General features: G+C 52.2%; 1 protein-coding gene across 7 annotated transcripts in view; it reads right to left on the bottom strand.

Annotated features, from left to right (window-relative positions):
- Positions 1–19029, bottom strand: part of SAMD11 (sterile alpha motif domain containing 11) — a 139328-nt gene that overhangs the window by 2657 nt on the left and 117642 nt on the right. For 6 of the 7 annotated variants that reach the window (XM_065650040.1, XM_065650038.1, XM_065650036.1 and 3 more), the window contains 5 exons: positions 13437–13552; positions 12983–13061; positions 12078–12781; positions 5885–6009; positions 1384–1494 (listed from right to left, as the gene is read on the bottom strand). In XM_065650040.1, the coding sequence (XP_065506112.1) occupies positions 1384–1494; positions 5885–6009; positions 12078–12781; positions 12983–13061; positions 13437–13552 (1135 nt within the window). Of the gene's footprint in view, positions 1–1383; positions 1495–5884; positions 6010–6186; positions 6273–12077; positions 12782–12982; positions 13062–13436; positions 13553–19029 lie in introns of those variants that run through there. The other variant, XM_065650041.1, reaches the window with a different exon arrangement.

Raw genomic sequence — 19029 nt, 5'->3', positions numbered from 1 at the left:
TATAGAGCTTTAAACACTATTGATTAAATCGAAGCAGGGTTTTTCTAGTTTCAGCCCATATCTCATATCTCCCCCCCACCAAATCTGATCTAAGAATGTCTGTGAGCTATTTGGTGTTCTCTAAGAAACATGAGAGTTTTATTTCCTAGTGAATTGACCCACAGGGAACACTTGCCCACAGAACCTTTTTATTAGACCCCTCATAAACAGTGAGGGCTGTAGGGAAAGTACTGAAGTTGCTCTTATTGTTTTAACATAATGTAACAAATGTATAGTTTGTGGTTCCAAAGAAATGTTTATCAATACGGTGATAGGTGCTTTATATATATATAAATAAATACATATATATATAAATACATACATGCCAGAATAGTGACTGTCTGTGCAAGCCATGTCATAGCTATTTGTGTGACATAATCCCTCAGGGAATATAACAGAACAGCCTGTTCTTGACATGTGTCAGAAACTATTTTCTGACTATTAAATGGAAAAAAAAACCCACCACCCCAACAAACTCCTGAAGATGTTCTAAGATTGGGGTCCAAGCAAGGGGAGGTGGAGGGAACTGAACTGGAAGCCACCGTGACCACCCGCTCGGGAGGGCAGAACAGCAAAGCAATTTTAGGAAGACAAACCTCTACAAGCAGAGACTTGGGAGCCAAGTCACAGAAGAGGGGAAAAAAAAAGATATTTTGAGATGGAGAAAATTTGCTACAAGGGTACAACAGCAAACTGGAGTCCCCTAAAAAAAAACAAGAGAGTCCTCTAAAAGAGAGAACTTGACTAAATCAACAGAGGCAAATAGGATTTCTACTTCCAGTGTATTGAAATCCCAGTGACCAGCACAAGTGGGGCTGGGGTGGCCCATCAGCAAACCAGGGAGCTGTGACCAGCGAGAGAGAAAAATGGTACCAAGGTCTATTAGCAGCACAGCAGAGAAGGGAAAGAGCTGGTCCATTACGCACTGGGGAGGGAAAGTCATCAACATGAGGCTGAGATGCATTAAATGCATTTGTGCTTCAAGCCTCGCTACAAAGAACTGCTGGGAGCCGGCGAGTTCTGAGGAAAATGGGCAGCAAAAGGACTTGGATCCAGTCTAGAAAAAAAGGCGTAACTGGTTCCTGAGATGGCTCTACGTCTTTAAGTACTTTGGGACGGCGATTTTTAGGTTCCGCTGATTTGTTATGTGACTGGCTCCAGATGGGGATATAGAACATTTTGGAGAACAGATCAAGCTTTCTTGAAACCAGAATTACCAATAAATAAATGAACAATTATTGCTTAATAAATGCTATTCAATAAACCAGGTCTCTCGGCAGCCTTATTCCAGCCAGGGACAGCTTTAAACCGCGCCACGTGGTGCCGCATAGGAAACGTTCCTACCTGTGACCTGATCTTGAGCGCAGGCCCGAGTTTGAGCCCCATGTTGTTCAGTAAGTGCTCTTCGGTCAGGAGGGGCAGCGTCTCCCCGTCGATCGCCTGCTCTCGGAATACCTGCACAAAGCAGAGCACGAGGGAAGGGTCAGACCCGCCAGCGCCACGCCTGCCGGGCTGCTCCGCGCTGCTCCGCGCTGCTCCGGGCTGCTCCGCGCTGCTCCGCGCTGCTCCTGCCGTGTCCGACCGGCTGCTCCTGCCGCTGCGCAGAGGGCGCCGTAGAAAAGGTCAAACGCCGAGTGATGAAGCAGGCCCGTTTATTAAGAATCAAATAAAAATATAAATTAATAATAAAATGCAGGAGGTTTATACAATCCTGTATCCACAGCTAGGAGCCAACAGGTAAAAAGGAGACGTGGGAATATGAATTAGGGCCAGTTGGGCCAGTTTGGATAAATCCTTTTCTCTCTTTTTAAATGCTGGGAATGGGGATTTTTTTCTCTGGGGAATGTCCCCAGATGAGCAACCAAAAGAGCTGATCTAAATGCACCATGAGCAACCAAAACAGCTGATCTAAATGCACCATGAGGAGTAAGCGCAGCTGACAGCACATGAGAACGGATTTGAGAAGGGAGACTGACTTGCCCAGGGCCCTGTCCCAACTCCAAAAAGGGCAGAAGACACAGAAGAAAAGATTCTAAATGTTGGCAAATCCTAGGCCACTCACACTTGCATGGATATTTGGAAAAAGCTGACCCAAGCAGACCTCAAAAGTATTTGCAGTCTTCAGTGAGGCAACTGAAAAGGAGCAACTGGCTTGTTCATGTATTTCCTTCTCAAAGCCGCTCATTTCCCAAACAGTCTCCAGGCAAAATACACACACAGATCTGTGGAGCACATCTGCAGGTCAGATGGATTCATGTGCAACACACCCTTCTATTTTTTTTTTTTGCTCCTTTTCGTGTCATTTCTCACCACCACTCCTAGAACACAGGAGCAGCCGGAGCTCGCAGCCCCTGTCTTTTTCCCCAACACTTTTAGCGACCCCGACTAATCCATATTGCGGTGCTGCTGCACTGAGTGCGGTGGCCAAATGGTGCCGTTAAACGTGGCCATTCCGACCGAGGCAGCGGCACCGGCATTTAAACAGTTCCCATTAACACCCCAGAGTCTCTTACCCTTTCCCGGCTGGTTGGGTGAAGCAGAACCCGGTGATCTCCAAAACAACAGCAGGGCTGTATATAAGACTATTATATTATCTTACAAAATGGCACTTTGATACGAACACATTCTAATACACCCGGCCACGCGAAACTGTGCTGGTTTAACACATTCTTAAGGACAGAACAAATTACTTTGTTTTGCCTCTATCTATTTCAAATGACAGGGTCACGCAAGAGTTTTCCACCTAATATGTACCGTGTTACAAAGGTTAAGGTCTGGATACGTCGCCTTATTGCTCCATTCTTCATATCCCGAGCAGGGCTGCGCTCGCACCAGCCTCCCCTGGGTGTTTATTCTGGATGTACAGGCTCAATACGTCAAGAGTAAAGTGCCATCATTTGGTAATTTAGCCGGCAGGTCCTGGAGATGTCAGTCAGCTGCCTGGTTTTTCTTACTAAACCAAACCTCCCTTTTGTTTCTTTTCACACCCCAGCTCATACTGGATTCTCGCCCAAATGAACCGGCTGTGGGGCCTGATCCTGCCTCTCTGTACGATGGCTCACGGACAGCATCATTATCACTAAACACTATGGCAAGGGAGGAGGTTTCATTTTGACAGCTTCTTTCTCAGGAGCAGAACGTGGCCCGGGGCCGTCCCTTCGGACAGCGGCGGTGGCTGCTGGAGCCAAAGCAGCTGAGCTTTGCGAGTATTTTTTATTGCCGGACTCCACCAGCAAAGCTGCTCATGACTGCAGCATGTGTTTCCGCTCTTTGACCTAGCAAAACTTACCGCACCGATTTCTTCTCCTTCCTCTGAAGCCAACGTGGCTGGGAGCCAAAAGCCTCCCTTTGCTCGGCGCTAAAACCCTCTACAAAAAACCTTAAATTGCAAAAAGCAGCCCCCTTGGGTATCCCGCAGGTCTCGATCCACAGCAGAGACAAAGCTGAATACTGTCAAGGGCTGAAATCAGGAATGGCAGCTCTTGTTTTTGCTGAAGTTTTCGTGTTGGTCTGAAACACATTCCTGAACACGCAGCGTCCCACCCCAGCCTGGCTGGGTTTTGCTGGCGGGAGCAGCGCCAGACCCCCCGGCAGCCGCGGGTTTGGAGAGCAGAACACACAGCTCAGAGCCACGGAGCTGGGTCGCCCTTCAACGCTGGCATTTTCACATAGTAAAAAACCTGTTAAGCGTATAACCGTAGCGCATAAAAACGCCTCATCCCTTAAGCCACGTGCTCCCCACGTAATGCATCCTAGCAAGGCCACGACAGGAGGCTGTTTACAGCGGCTCCCATTATCGTAAAACATTTTGTTTGCAACGCACTGATTGCTGAAGCTCTGTCTCAGCGAGCTATTGATTTCTTTACACCGGGAGCTGGCACGGAAGGTGTAAACGGATGATCCTTCTGCAAGGGGGCTGTGTTAAAGATTTCTGCGCATTTCCTACCAGTCTCACTCAGAAGCTTCCAGGCAACTCTGATCTTCATTCCCCGGCGCAGGAATGCAGACAAATTGCAATGTATTTTGGGTTTAGAGCCTTTGGCTTGAGCTCTCTGCAACACACACTGCAGCTCACACACGTAGTCCTGAGCCCACCATCCGTCCCCTGGCCATCCTCCCTAAAGCCAGCTCTACAGCTCTGACCTTCTCCCATCAACGTCCATGCATCCACCATCTTTTTTGAACCAGTTTCCTTTCCCTCCCTCTCTCCATAATCAGAAACGGACCCTTCTGTCCACACATCGTCACCCTGATCCAGCCCCAAGCGCAACCCAGATCTGAGCCGTTCCTCTTGGGGAACGTCACCTGTTCCCCATCTCTGTCACAAGCATTCACTTTCCTAAACGCTGCCTCTTGCATGCACGGACAGCAGTTTGCTCCAAAGCAGCCCTGGTTTTACAGGTGGTTTTAACAAAAGCACATTGTGATGGGATTAACATCATGGTTAGGGGACAAAGAAGGACAGATATTAGATTGAAAGCACATTATCCCATTGCCTGAGCAAGAAGAGGGAGGTGTGGGTTAATTCCAGGTTTCCGCTTCCCCATCCCCTCTGGAGGGATGCAAAAACACGCACCTTTCCCCACAGCACACGACCGAAATCGATATAACCTGAAGGGAATCGCTTCCCTCAAGCCAGATACACAGACCGCTCTCCTCACCGCGGTCTCAGCAGAAGCGGGTGCTGAGCTTTACCCTGCCCAAAACGGGCGCGTTTGGGGACGAGTTCTGGGAGAGGACATTTCCCTAATGCCAACTAACAGACAGCGAGGGCCACAGCGGGAGGGCAGGTAGATTTTTAGGGAAGAGACCTCAGCCTGGATGTGCAAGCGCGGCTTTGCGCTCCACAGCCGTCAGCCAGGGAAGCTCCTCCCTCAAATCCACGTGTCCGCAGAGCTCGACTTCTGCTCTCCTTCCTCCCTCTCAAGACCTGTTCTCAGCCTCGATGTCTCTCTGCTGAAAGGCCAGACTGTCCTGAGCTCTGGCCCTTTGCCCCTCTATCTCTGCTGCTCTCTGTCCCTCCCCAGGGCACGCTGCATCCCCATCGCGCGGCTGCCGCAGACGCTCAGGAATCTGCGCCTTCGCCGTTGCTGCGTTCTCTCAATGGGGCATTTATCCCAGGCTCTAGCAGATGTGGAAGCCAAAAACACAGGGTTGATTTTTGCATTGCACCTCACGACCTCACACTGAGCAGCCTTTATGAAGTTCCCAGTACTGATGGATGCTTCAGCTCTGCTGTAATGAGCTTAAAAATCGCAATCACCATCACTCTGCAGCGTACGCACGGAGGTTACTCTGATGTTTGCGTGGGGAGGGTCTCTCGCAGCCCCGCTCCGTCCCCGCGATGCGCCGGGGGCAGCAGATCGCGGCACCTTCTGCCAGGCTGGTTGGTACCATGGGCTTCCCACCCCAATGCAGGGACCACCCGACGGCCCATCCCTCCGTACAGCTGCTTCACACAAACCACCGCTGTGTCCAGAGCACAAGGCAGCTCTAAACCCGTGAGCTGGACAGCGAGACGTGACGCTAAGAGCCGCAAAACATCATCAACTCGGATGCTCACTCCTAACCTTGACCCTGCTCCCAGCAGATTCTTTCCTTATTGCTACCCATCTGCAAAGCCCCTCACACACCTTCTCAGGGTCTTCACTGGCAGCAAGTAACTATTTAGCAATTCAGCAGAAAAAAAAGAAAAAAAAAATAAAATCTTCACGCTCTGCAGGGCTCTGACACAGACCTCTTAGGAGGGACAGCGCAAGTAAAACAGGCACAGATGGGAGGGAGAAAACAGGGGCTTGCAGGGAGAACGTTCCTCCCGTGATGCTCTTGAGGCTGTGAGATTTACCTGAGTGTACTCGGTGCAGCCGGCCAGGTTGGACACGAAGCTGCAGACGTCCTCCACCGTCCATTTGCTGATGTCCTCCAGCGCGGGGCTTTCCTCGCCGTCCAGAAACAGACCTCCCATGGTGCCTGGATCGTGTGGGGTTGGGGGGTAGGAAGGAGAGGAGGAGAAAGAAACATAAATCATTAAAATCCCACACGGACAACAACTAGCCTGCAATCTGAATATTTTTTTCTCTAGCCACACATTCATCTTTAATGACCTGTCAATTAAAGCACTGGGCAGGGTCAATTCATAGGCCTCTTCCTCCTGGAGGTCTCCAGCTTAGAAAGGGGGGCAGGGGAAAGGAAAAATCCCAGCTAATGCATTTCATGTGTTTAATGTTGTTCAGCTGAGGGAAGAAATGGGGGGGAGGGGAGAGAAAATTTTAAAAAAACCCAACCCTGAAGGAGTGTTTCTCCACACGCACCGCAAAGCGGAAAACTCTGCCTGCCCTGTGGGTTTCTTCCCCCAACCCTTCTCCCGGCTACGTGCTCCGAATGACAACGGGCCCCGGCACCTCTCCCTGGTGGCCCATCGCCTCGCCGGAGCGTCAGTCGCCAGAGAACGTCTCGCTCTTTTAAAGTATTCATTTTCAGTCCGAAATATCCATCGGATCGGGCTGCCCCGCCACAGCGGCAGGGCTGGGCGTCGCTCCGGCCCCCGGCTGACGGGGTGAGCCCCCGGCCCCGCCGCCCTCGGGAGACAGCACGCCTCAGGTTCAAGCCCATGTGTCAATTCTCCGAAACGCAACAGCGGTTCAGGTCCCAGCCCTGTCAGGGAGATGGAGGTGATGGGTTCCAAAAGGGCCCCCCAGCGTCACCGGTGCCTGACAGCACGGGGGGAGAAAACCGGACGGGAGGCGAGGGAGGAGCTGGAGAAGAGGCACAGAGAATAAGAAATGGCAAGAGAAACGCCAGCCAGGTAACTTGTATCTAGTGTAGTGTACAAAAGAAAAAAATACAGAAACAAGTAATGAAGAAACCTGGTTCCAGAAAACACCAGTTTGGAAAAGAAAGGGATTGTTAACCTGTGGAACTCCTGCTGCAGGATGTCACTGAGACCAAGAGGACATCTATAGGGATGCAAACATCCCTGATTATAGCGTGTAGAGGAGGAGTGTATGAGGGGTATAAACTGTTATGCTTCAGGGCGCAAAGCAACAAATTATCGGAAAAAAAGTATTTCTCCCAGGGGTCTACCATGACAAAATTATCTGTTCTGTAGGCTTAAGGTTTTTTGCTGATCAGCACCTGGACATAACCTCTTGCTGTGACGCCTTCGCTCCTGCCCACGGCAGGCTGGGGAGCACTTCTGCAAATACTGACAAGGTAACGTGGGACACAACGAAATGATGGTGGGGAGCACAAGCCCAGAGAACCAGGAGGGGCCAGTTCCCTGGGGGAACACACCAGGTCAGAGGCAAAGGCGCGGAAAAAGCAAACAGCAAAGCCACATGCCGAGTTGATTGGCAAAGCCACCAGCACAGCCCAAACTAACAGGAAAAGGACAGGATTGACAGAGGAAGTTATCGTGCCAATAGGATGCTTTTAAAACAACAGCGGTCTGCAGGAGCAGCGCTCGGATGCTGCATCATCATTTCCATCACGTTTCCGTTCCAGCTTCCTGCTTCCCACCCCAGCCTCACCCTCCGCATGGATCCTGCGGCTGCTCCACCGCTGCAGCGGGCTGCAGCCCACCCTCCAGCACCGACACGGCCCTGGGCATCTCCACGGGCACCTCCTCAACGTGCACCTCCTCAACGTGCACCTCCTGCAGCAAGAACACGTGGACCAACCTCCCATGCAGAGAGGACCGGCCGCTGGCTCCCAAAAGGGGATGAGACCATGGGCACCCACCAGACCCTTCACACCCTCAGTCTCTACCAAATGGCTCCTGGGTGCAGTCCCAGCCCCTCTCCACTCCAGGTTTGCACCTCGCTCTGCTCACTGCTCCAGGACGGCTCTGCCCGGCCCTGATGTGCTGAGCATGGGGGGTTCTTGGCCCCCCCATAAAGCTTCAAATACTTTTGTGAGCCTGATAACAGCGAAAACGAGCGGCTTTCTGGCAAGCTGGGCGCCCGTCGGCACGGGAGGCCGAGACCATTGCCAAAGAGCCGGCGAGCGCTTTCCTTCCCCTCGCCACCCCCAGCTACCAGACAGACAGATGGACACGAGCCCTCATTCTCATTCCTACCACATTCCATTTTCCAGGAGACAAACTCACAGCTGCTTATGTTAAAATTCACAAAACGCTTCAAACGGCTGAGGGCTTTTTTTCCTTTTTTGCCATTTGAGGGCAGGGTTTTGCTTTCTCGGGGCGGGGGGTAATGCTCTTTTTCCTTTTTGGACGTGCGGCTGCAGCTTGGTAAATAGGAGAAGTGAAACTGAGCTCAATTATTCCAGGCACAGTCAATGCTCAGGCGAGACACCTCCATCTGCAGCCAGAGCAAGCGTCTCCGAGGGGATCTGCCCGTAACAGCCAACTGCTTTAAAATTAGGCACTTCCTTATTCCAAAAGCCAGCCAAGGATTGAATTGCAGCAACACAGCGCTTGGGAATGAATTCTGCACTCACCAGCCAGCACCATCCTTGGGTTTAACCTCAGGCTGATCCGTCCCCCCCGGTCACGCTCGCCAGGTCCCCACCAGCGTGGGCAGAGATTAAACCCAGATGTTGCGCTCACAGCTGGCAGGGATGCGGGGAAAGGCGTCGGGCTTCACTACAGCCCCTCTCCAGCACACGGGTTTGCAATCCTGGAAGCTCACCGAGCCTGGATGAGCTGCAGGGCTGCTGACATCGTCCCCAGAGCTGGGCTGGAAACTGCTGCTCCTACCAAAGCCTTTCTCCTCTTGTGGTTTTTCTTCCCTTTGTCTCTTCGTGCCCCCAGAAGAAAGGATGGGAGCGGTCAAGACGCACGCACAGTAAACCTGCTGGGTCCAAGAGCGAGGGCAAGACGGGCCCCGCTCTATGGGAACAAGAAATATTTTCCATGTGCCCACACAGAGAGAAACACAATACGGCCAAAATATTTATCTCTGAGAGTTTGTTTTCCCATTTACACCAGGGAAAGGAGGCCTGACTGGTGGAAATATTATTGGGAGGGGAAAAGGTAAACACCAATACTTTGGGTTATGGCCTATTAGCAATTTTTGTGTCACAGAACTTAAAAGCTAGAGGGTGGAAACCTATTTGCACTGAAGTTAGTGGCAAAACACCTCTGTTCCCTGCAGAAAAGCCCAAAATCTCTCGGTGACTGTGGAAGAGCTCAGCCCTAGGAGCTCCAAAGACTCAGTTGCCATTCTGTGTACTCAGCACTCCTGAAGTCAGGGTTGATGTTCAGGTGTCCCCCTGCCCTTCTGCACCCACCTCAGCTCTGTCCCCTGTCTGAAGTCACCAGATGCAGGAACAACCCCAGGTAGGACTTCTGCAGGATGGAGTAGCTGATCACAGCGGTCCCTCAGTGTATCATCTGCAAATAGTACAGGACCACCCCTCGGCACACTGCATCCAGTCACTGGCCCTATGTAATTTTAAAGTCTCTGGAGCAGAAGAGCTCCTGTCCTTCCTGCCATCCCTCCTCGGGAAGATACGGCACCGTCTGCTCCATCTCTGCGCGGCTGCACCCCCTCACTGCTGCTCTGGCAGTTTGGGGAATGATAACAAATAGATGCCAAGTGGCTGGAAGGGATGTACCTTCTATTATAATAATGACATGTCACTGGGTCCTGCTGGACTGCGAGGATGCATAAAGGGCAGCGTCTATTCCCTGCCAGGCCTCCTCTGTCTTGCTCTATGATAAATGATGGTCCGAGAGGCTGGTAATGGATTATGGAGCATTTCACCAGATGGGGCCCAGCGTGGAGGGACTGAAAAGAATCCATCGTCCCAGGCCAGTGTCTTGTAGACAGGTGTCCACATAAAAGCCCTCGCCACCCGTGCCCGCAATCCATTTATAATTTCCTTCCCTCCTCCTGATGTCCAGCTGCTTCAGAGGAGAAACCAAAGGCTGAAAGGGTCAGGGAGAGCAACCCAGTAAGAGAAACCTCTTCTGCAAACCCAGCAGCCAGGCTGCAAGGGGAGACACGCGAGTTTTTGCTCCTGGCATCACAGGAGACCGTCCAGGAGCCAACAGGGAGGCCAGTGCACAAAGCAAACCCACTAGGAAGGGTTTACACTCCTATGGGTTTAATCGGTTTTGCTACCACTCTCCCCTGCGCACGCGTCCCCTCCTTCCCCACGCCGGAGAGGGCTCGGGTCACGCAGCGGCACTGCAAGGCTTGTGTTAATTGCTCTCCAGACTACGGATCGATAGAAGGATTTTAGCCTCCTGCACACTCCATCCTTCACCTTTCCAAAGGACGGGGCCGGCGGAGGGCGGTGGGAGGAGGAGGGGAGCAAGGCTGCTGAAACCTTGACGAGATGAGGTCACTGAGCAGCCGCCAGATCCCCAGAAGGCAGCTCAGGGAATCGACCCAGCTCTGGCTGCCTCATCGATATTCTTCCCAGTAGGGACAGAAAACAGCTCTCTGCCTCCAAAGGAGGAGCCTCCCCTTGCTGGAAGACCAGAGGAACTGCCTGAAACTCAGGGGGCATTTTCAGCCAGCCACTCCTCTCCTCCTCTGGCCCTTCCTTTTGTCCTATCAAGTTATTATACCTTTTTTAGGTGGTTTTTCTATAACACCAGCCTCCAGGGTACAGCACAACATCGCAACCATCCTGGCCAAAAGAGCAGCTCTTGCGCAAAAAACGGGATTATGGAAATCATCCGGCACTGGTAGAGAGGCGGGTGCAGTTCTGCCTGTCTGTTTTCAGGTGGTTTGTGTTCCCCAAGGGCCAAAGTAACACATTTTTCACTGACACGCGTTACCCCACGATCCCCGCAGCACTGGGATCGATCCAGCCCTCAACACTGCGCTGCTGAACTCCCAGCTCCTGCTGTGCTGTGTCAAACAAGACGCTCTGTCTTCCCAAGGCTGTTTCAGGGGAGAGCTTTTGCTACGGAGTTGTACAGCACCCAGCAAAACAGGACCTCGACTCAGCTGCTGTCCCACAAACAGCCAATATTAACAGCCACGACAACACGCGAAGCTAGCCAAAAGCAAAAGAGCCCTCAGGAAAAGACCTACAGCTCTGGCACAGGCTCCACAAATCAGAAGCGCCTGAAAAGCAGGCAGCGAAGCACAGCCCTGATCTTTGCCGAGGCCTCAAGACACGGTCGTGATATAAATTCGAAGTGATAATAATAAATGGCCTATTACAGTAACTCGCGCACTGCTGGGGGAGGGAGGAAACCCATCTCCAAGGGAGGCCTCCCCGCAGAGCCGCACGCCAGCGCGGAGCACCGCAGAGCCGCGCGTTTCCCTTTTTAATGGCCGGGAGAAAAAGGCTCCTGCGAGGAAGCCTCAGCAGCCCAAGGCAGCAGGAATATTTATCACGTTGGCCACCTGCCTGTCACAGAAAAATCGCTTCCTCCTTTCCTGGTTGGAAGGCAGCTCTAATGAGCGATGGGCAGCCGCGTTCACAACCGCCGCAGCTCTTTGCATTGAAAACAGGCAGCTTTGGCAACCCGCATGCTCTGCCCCCCGCTTCCTCCCTCCTCCACGTGGCAGGAGGTCCTACCTCCTGCTAATTGCTCAGCCGAGTAATTAGCTGAGGCGGATTTTAGCTCTTGGCTAGGCTAGCGGGGCTGCCACCCTGCTCTGCCCACAGGAGACCCCTGGGCAGAGCAGTTACCAGGGTTTGAAGCCCCTTCCAGATCCAAGACTTTGTAGGGCAGCACTTTGCAGATGCAAATAATTTCTTTTGCCTCTCCCTGAAGGCCCTCATAGTTTACTGGCACCTGTCCCGAAACCTGGCTTCCAAAGAAGGCCCAAGCAACTGCAAGATCCCTTAGTGTGACCTTATTGTGACCGCTCTTCTCATGTGCTCGGGACTCACTTTGTCCCTGCTGATGCTCTTTACAACCCTTGATTTGCTCCATTGCAAATGAAGTCCTTCATACTAATTAAAAGAAGGTGCTTGGTTCCCTGCAGAGAAAAAAAATATAATACAACCACGCTGTAGAACAGGAAGGGGGAAAAGTCCCACTATCAGCATGCTGCAAAACACGTCTCTGCTCCAGTTGGTAACTCAGTGACAAGCCCCCGCGCACTCACCTGCATGGAAGTACGGGCTCATCGTGTACGGGAACCCGAAGGGCAGCGGCTGGGGCGGCGGGATGGAGGCTGGCGGGAGATATTTCACCTCGTTTTTGTTGATGCCCGGGCCAAGCAAATGGCTGGGGGACTCTGCGCTCGAGGAGCTGCAGGGAGCATTTTGGCCGGCAGCCACTTCACCCAGCTCCTTGGCCCCTTCGCAGACTTTGCCCGTCTCTTTGCACTCCTTCAGCTCAGCGGCCGAGCTGCTGCTCTCGGCCTTCAGGCTCTCCGGCTTCTCGTCGCTCACGTCTGCGTCGCTCTCAGAGTCCTTCATCTCCTCGTCATTACAGTCCGGCGCCCCGTCCCGCGCGCGGGGCTCCGCCAGCTCCTTGGCCTCGCTCAGCCCCTGCGGCTCGGCGCGGTGATGTGCCGATTTGCGACTGCCCCGCCGGGGCTGCTCCTTGGGCGGCGTGGAGCTGCTGGGGACGCTGGGGTTGAGGGACAGCAGGGGGGTGTTGTTGTGCCGCAGCACCAGCATGGCGTTCCTCCGGGAGAGCTCCTCCCGCAGCGGGTGGCCCTCGGGGATGTCGTGCACGTTGCGCAGGGCCGGGTGGTCGGGGGGCAAACCGGGATGGAGGCTCAGGGGGTCACCAGCCAGTAGCCTTTGTCTGTGGAGATTCTCCAGCTCCTTCTGGCGGATGATCTCGGCTGACATCTCCAACCTACATTGGGAAAGGCAGAGAGGGAACGTCAGGGGTGGCTCTGAGAGTAACCTGCTAACCCCCAGCCACGCTGAACCAGAGCTTCCAGGATCGAGGTGTCACCTGTGTGCAGCTGCACCTCACATCACTCGGCCTGCTGTCAGGAAAGGGAAGGAAAAATCCAACCCAAGCCCAGGCAGGGCTGCCCTCTATGCTCTTTACCTCGCCAGGTTTTGCTTTCGTAGCATCTCTTGCTGCCGTGCAAACATCTCTGCTTGTGCCGGCTGTAGGAACCCATAACCTGGGGACAGGGAGAATAATAATATGGGGTTATTAATCTCAGCATTGACTCAGAGCAGCTCCCCAGAGGGCTAACAGAGCAGGAAAGGGCAACTGAGAGCTGCCTTTCTGTTCTAGAGCTCACCTATTCCCTCCTTCCCAAGGCAGCGCAGCTGCTGCTGAAACATGGGACTGGGGAGGCTGGTGGGGATTAAAAGCGAGAGCAGGCAAGGCGACCTGCTCCTGTTGCTGCAAAACACGGGTGAAGTCAGCACAACAGTAACAGGGAAACACAGAAAACGTGTGTGGGCTGTTGGCTCAAGGACGGTTTGTCACAGCCTGCACCTTCGCTCTCCTCACTTCCCCCGGCCGATTCACGCGTTTCTTATGCACTCACCTGGAGTCTGGCACAGAGCCGAAGGCACCCCGAGGAAAGGAGGTCTCAAGTGGGGCCCCAGGGCAATATGGGGTGCGTTCTGGGGTGAAAGCAGAGGCGGTGGGTGGGATATTTCCCTGCAGAAATCAGAAAATAAATTCATGTTGAAAACCTGGAGGCTCCCTGGCTCAGGAAGAACAAACATCCTTTCTGCAGATGAGCTGCATTCTGTACCAGAGGCTGCTCCAAAACAGAAAAATGACTATTCGCCCCATATGCAAAACTTTTAAAAGGGAGAGAAAAAAGAAAATAAGCAGAACCAGAAGGGGAAAAAGCGGCCAGGACTCCATAGATCCCACATACTTTGGTACATTTGCTTCTGTGGCCTTTTAGCTGGGCTGTTCAAAGGGGTTTTGGCTGCCCAGGACTAGCAAATGAGGCTGAAGATGCTGCATCTTCCTGCCCCCTTAGCAAGCTTGGGTTAACATCCCAACTACCTGACAACTGAAAAGGCATATTATCTATATTTTAGGAGCTGAAGAGTGGGTCTGGGAAGATTTGAATTCATCACTGGCACGGCTCGCGAAAAATCACTGTCCTAGCTGGGACAAAGAAGGATTTTTAATGCTGGAGAGAAAAGCTGTAAGTGAGGCTGAGAAAGGAGCAGAACTGGAGGAGGGGTGGGTGATGCTGGCCAGGATGGGCAGAGCAGATGTAAGGTGGTAATAAGCTGGAAGAGGCAGGTTTGAGGGGTGGGGAGGAGGACAGTTCCTGGAAGCAAGGCAGGGACCGGGGGGAAAAAGAAGGGGAAAAAAAAAGGCAGGAAGGGAATAAGAGCCAAGGTCTCTTCCATTAGTCAAATCTGCCCTGGGAGCCTGCAAGCAAATCTCTGCTTTCCGGCTGCACATCTCTTAATTCCTTTTGATGGCCACTTACAACATTATTACCTTCACCAGGGCATCTAGAGGCAAAGCCAAGTGCTGTGCCGTTTATTTTCATTTTACAATATCTCCCTGTAAAATCTGCTTCAGGAGAGACTGGAGGGCAAGAGAACGGGAGCAAGAAGGTGCACGTGACTTTGCAACAAACCGACCACAGGCACAACTGCACCCCCCTTTTCAGTGGGGGGGATAACGTGAGAATCCCATGGCCCTGGGCCCCATGGCGCACAGCTGGGGATGGATTTCCACCATGGCTCACGAAAAGCAAGACAAGGACTCTGTGAGGATGAGGTGGCCAAGGAAAAGAGTCTTGTCCTTTCCCTAGGTCTTCCCAGCGCAGTTTTATCCACATTTTATGCAACAACCACTACAAAACACTGCACGGAATGGGCTGAGCCTCCAAAATCCCTCCTTCTCCCTGCCCCCTGCCCGCCTGTCTCTGCTCCCCTTCTCCCCTTCCCTGCCTGTCTCCATCTCCCCTTTCCTCCTCCTTCCTCCCCTAGCTCTCCTCTAAACTAATTGCACAGCTCGCTGTGTCTGGAGGAGAGCCACAGATCGATCCGTCGCTGTTGAAATGTTAATGCTAATCGTATAACCGCTCCGCCAGCACCTCGCACTTCGGTGGCAGCTCCAATTAATCTCAGGTAACGCAGCGCGTGACCTTCGGCTGGGAGCCGGGGCAGCAGCCAAGCGATGCTTATGTAATTACACCATGAAGTGTGTAATCACCTGCCCTAATCCCCGAGGCCTCACAATTAGCCGAGGCCTCGGTCGCTGGGCTGCCAAGTGCTTTGCCACCCCGGACAGCCTGCAGATGAATAACGGACAATTAAAGCGGCATGACGGGGGCTAGGAGGTGTCCGTTCGATCGTAATTAGCTGTAATCATGGGGAGACGAGCCTGGCAGACGTGCTGTTCGTTTTATAAGAAGCAATTTAGGAAATCAAGTCGCTTTTAACCATTTCGTGGCCAGGCGAGAGGTGGTTGTGCCCTCCTTGCCTTTTATAAGTGCAGAAAAGGGGATTTTGTAGGAGAGATAACACAGAGAAGCCCCAGGTGCAGGCTGCACACAGAGAGCTCAGAAAGAAATGCTAAAAACAAAGAGAGCTCCTTGATTTTAGCCAAGAAGAGGCAATCTGTGCCCAGGAAGGATACTGTTTGATGGGGAGCAGGACTGGGCATTGGAAAATAAAAGCTTCTCCCTTTGGTGGCAGCCCCATGTCAATCAGTGGCTATTTTTATGCTTTAATGTTGCACTACAGGGCCTAGCTTTGATCCCTACGGAATTCACATCTGCTCGAGACCCCGCAGTTCATTCCCTCTGTCCTCTCATCAGAGCCATGCAGCTTCCCTGCCTTTCGGGGCCGGGGATCACGCACGGTTCGGGCTGGGAAGGGGGGAACGGCAGGAGACCCCAGAGCTGTTCTCTCAGCAACACTGGAGCTCTCTGTCTCCATCAAACATGCACGCAGGACAAAGCCGCTGGGTGAGGGCAGATAAACAGGAGCAGCCGAAGGTCCCCGCCTGGCACCGCTGCACCCGTGGAGTCTGTGGCCTGGATTCAGAAGCTGCGTATGGCCAAACAAGGAGGAGTCGCTGCGCCTCTCCTGCCACCCCATAACGCTCAGCATCATAGAATCATTTCAGTTGGAAGAGACCCTCGGGATCACTGAGCCCAACCATAACCTAACCCAATTCTAGCACTAACCCATGTCCCTGAGAACCTCGTCTAAACGCCTTTTAAACCCCTCCGGGGATGGCGACTCCAGCACTTCCCTGGGCAGCCTGTTCCAATAAGTCAGTCCCCATCAGCAGTTAACTCAGAAATCAAGCAGGTAAGCTCACAAATATTAAGAGGACAAGGGACTCTTCTCCCTACTCACACTGCAGAGCCCCGAGGAGCTGTGATTCACCCTCCTGTATCACCACCAAGGACAGACAGACGCTTCCTGCCGTGCCACCGACCCGGCCGTGCGGGCACAGACCCCGTTGGAACCCATCGCTGCCCCCGCCAGCCCATCTGCCCGGTGCTCGGCACAGGAACCTGGCACAGGAACCTCGCACAGGAACCTGGCACCGGAGCAAAGGAGCACGACCAGGCTGTGTCCTGGCACGGAGCTGGAAGCTTAGCAACGAACTGGCGACCCCGGAGTAAAAAGCTCCAGAGACCTTACCAAAGGCTGCTGCGCTTTTGGGCAGACGTGCACCAAAACACAAACCTTTTGCATCTTTTCTCAGGTACATATGAGTCTTCAACCCCCCATTTATTTCCCTCCTCCTTCCGCCTCTCAGAGTAGGGGCTGAATTGCAGTGCCATAGTCTGAGAATGTGAATTTAGCCCTTGGCAATTACATCTGATAAGTCTTGTCCTTACCTTGCAGAGAGCAATTCTGTGTTACTGCATATTCCTCCTCCCACCCCCCTTTCTTTTTTTCCCCTAATATGCCAGCTGGAGGCTTGTGAGCAGAGTATTAGGGGATTTGCACTGCATGCTGCTAAATTTGATATGTCCTTTAACAGGAGACAAATGGTTCACAAGGCTTAAAAAGTATCGACTTTTCTTTAACAATAAGCACTAATGGCCTTCAAATAATCAATATTTAAAGTCATTATGGGGTTACACATTATACTGTTAAAACCAAGCCTTTCACTTTAACCCCATCATATCCTCCCAAGCCCAGAGCTGTGCTCCCCCCGACTCGATCCAAGCTCAAAAATGAAGGCTCGGAGCACAGGCTGTGACTGGAGATGCGAGAGGGTCAGGAAATGCAGATTGAAACCGGCAAGGCATGGAAATAAATTTAGAACGGATGGAAGAGGGGAAGAAAAAAAAAAAAAAAGAATGCATGAAAGCTCTGCTTTCTTCTGCTTTGCATTTGATAGGAAGAGACACTTAAAACCTGGGGTAATAGGCAAGCAGCACAGAGCTCCTTGCTGGTTTGCCATCCGCAGACGCTGTCTGTGCCAGGAAGGGAAAATAAATAAAATGAAAGGGCTTTCTAAAATTGGTGTTTGGGATTTCCAGGCAGAAGGAGACACGTATTGGCGCTGCCCGTCTAGGGCAGCAACAAGCCCTGGACACACAGAGTCTGGTTTGTGCTGCCAGGGAAATCGCTCCCTCAAAATCCAAACCGGTGCTAAAACCAAATTAGTTAAATTGGGTCAAGCTCTTTGGCCTTTGTTCTGCATAACATTCAGCCAGCTGGGATCTGGCGAGGAATGCAAAAATCAGAGAAACAGCATGCAGAGCTGAGAAGGGGATGCAAGGCTGGGACAGGGAAGATTAGGAGAGAAAACGTGTCCAGAGAGACAGGAGAATGTGCCCAAGGAGCCAGGAGTAAAAATGAAAACCTCTGTGATGCAAAGTGAAAGAATTAGGTGGTGAAAGAAAAAATGGCAGCAAGAGCAGATGGAAAGAACCCAATCCAGAAATGCTTGCTGGGTATTTCAGGCACATCCTTGCACAGAGAAAGGCTCTGGCTGGTGCACAATGTTTGTCAGCTCTGCAGCGAGGGGCAATGAGGGATCTGTGAGACTCTGCGGCTCCCGCTCCCACAACACTCCAGCCAAAGGGTTCGGCTTCCGCAGGCCCCAGCGGATCAGCATGCGGGTGGCATCTCACGCAGGCAGGGTTTCTTGCTCCTTGGCATTCCTCCTGCCTTCGCCCCGTAATTGTCTATGGTCCTGAAAGACAAATTGTGTCCCTAACACTTCCCACAGACAGCACCAGAGCCAGCTGAATGCTGTCACCAAATATCTGCCTCAACAGACTCCGCAGGGCACAGCCACCTGCCATTTCTGCAGGAGACACAACCGTTTGGAGAGGGGAAGTACTCCAGGCTGGAGCAGTTACAACGACACCTTTTAGTTGTACCCTTTCCTCTTCCAAGTCTTTTTATAGCACTGAACTCAATCATCTTTTCAAACAAACCACCAGGTCCTGGTGCTTTTATGATCCAAGTCTGAATCAATCTAGAGAAGGATCTAGGGCACCCAAACCATGAAACCAAATGGATACTCAAGCCTGCAGCTTGAGTCTACTTCTGGCAAGATATATCAGTTTTACTAACTCTTTTTGACAGATAAGGAAGCTGGAGCAAAGAGGTGAAGGGACCATTACTCTGCTAAAATGACCTTGGAACCTGGTCCAAGAAAATCCATATTCGGTGTGTCTGTGTGCACCCGTGTGTGTATTATCCCCTCCAGAGCCAGTACCCACCTGCCTGCCTTGTTCTTAGTATCATTAAACCTACCAGCCTGTTTCTGACCAGCAAAGATGGATGCTAACTAGTTAACGAGCGTCTGAACATACCTGTCTTCCCAAGTGGTGCCTCCCTCAGACTCATCACCCACCTCTTCACACCTAGAAACTGGAAATCTGTATATATAATGTAAGTTCCCACTAGCAGGCAAAGGTCTCTGCGTTCCTGTCTTTGCAAAAACAGCAGCACTGCCCTGATAAATAAAACTGGGGACACCAGTGTGGGTTTCCCCCCCTTGCTTTGCCAAACGCAATGGCTGAAGTCTGGAGTGGTTAATTATTCTTGCCCACAAAGCTGCTGCACTTGAGAGCTGACCTGATCCCCACAGATCTCCCGATAGGAACCTGAAATGGAATTTTAACACCACGCCGAACAGTTCACATCCCCCTGCATCATGTGTTATTACTTCTG

Source organism: Caloenas nicobarica, chromosome 22, assembly GCF_036013445.1.
Source record: "Caloenas nicobarica isolate bCalNic1 chromosome 22, bCalNic1.hap1, whole genome shotgun sequence".
Taxonomy (NCBI): domain Eukaryota; kingdom Metazoa; phylum Chordata; class Aves; order Columbiformes; family Columbidae; genus Caloenas; species Caloenas nicobarica.
The sequence above is the reverse complement of the archived record's forward strand: the minus strand, read 5'-3'. Positions and strand labels throughout refer to the sequence as shown.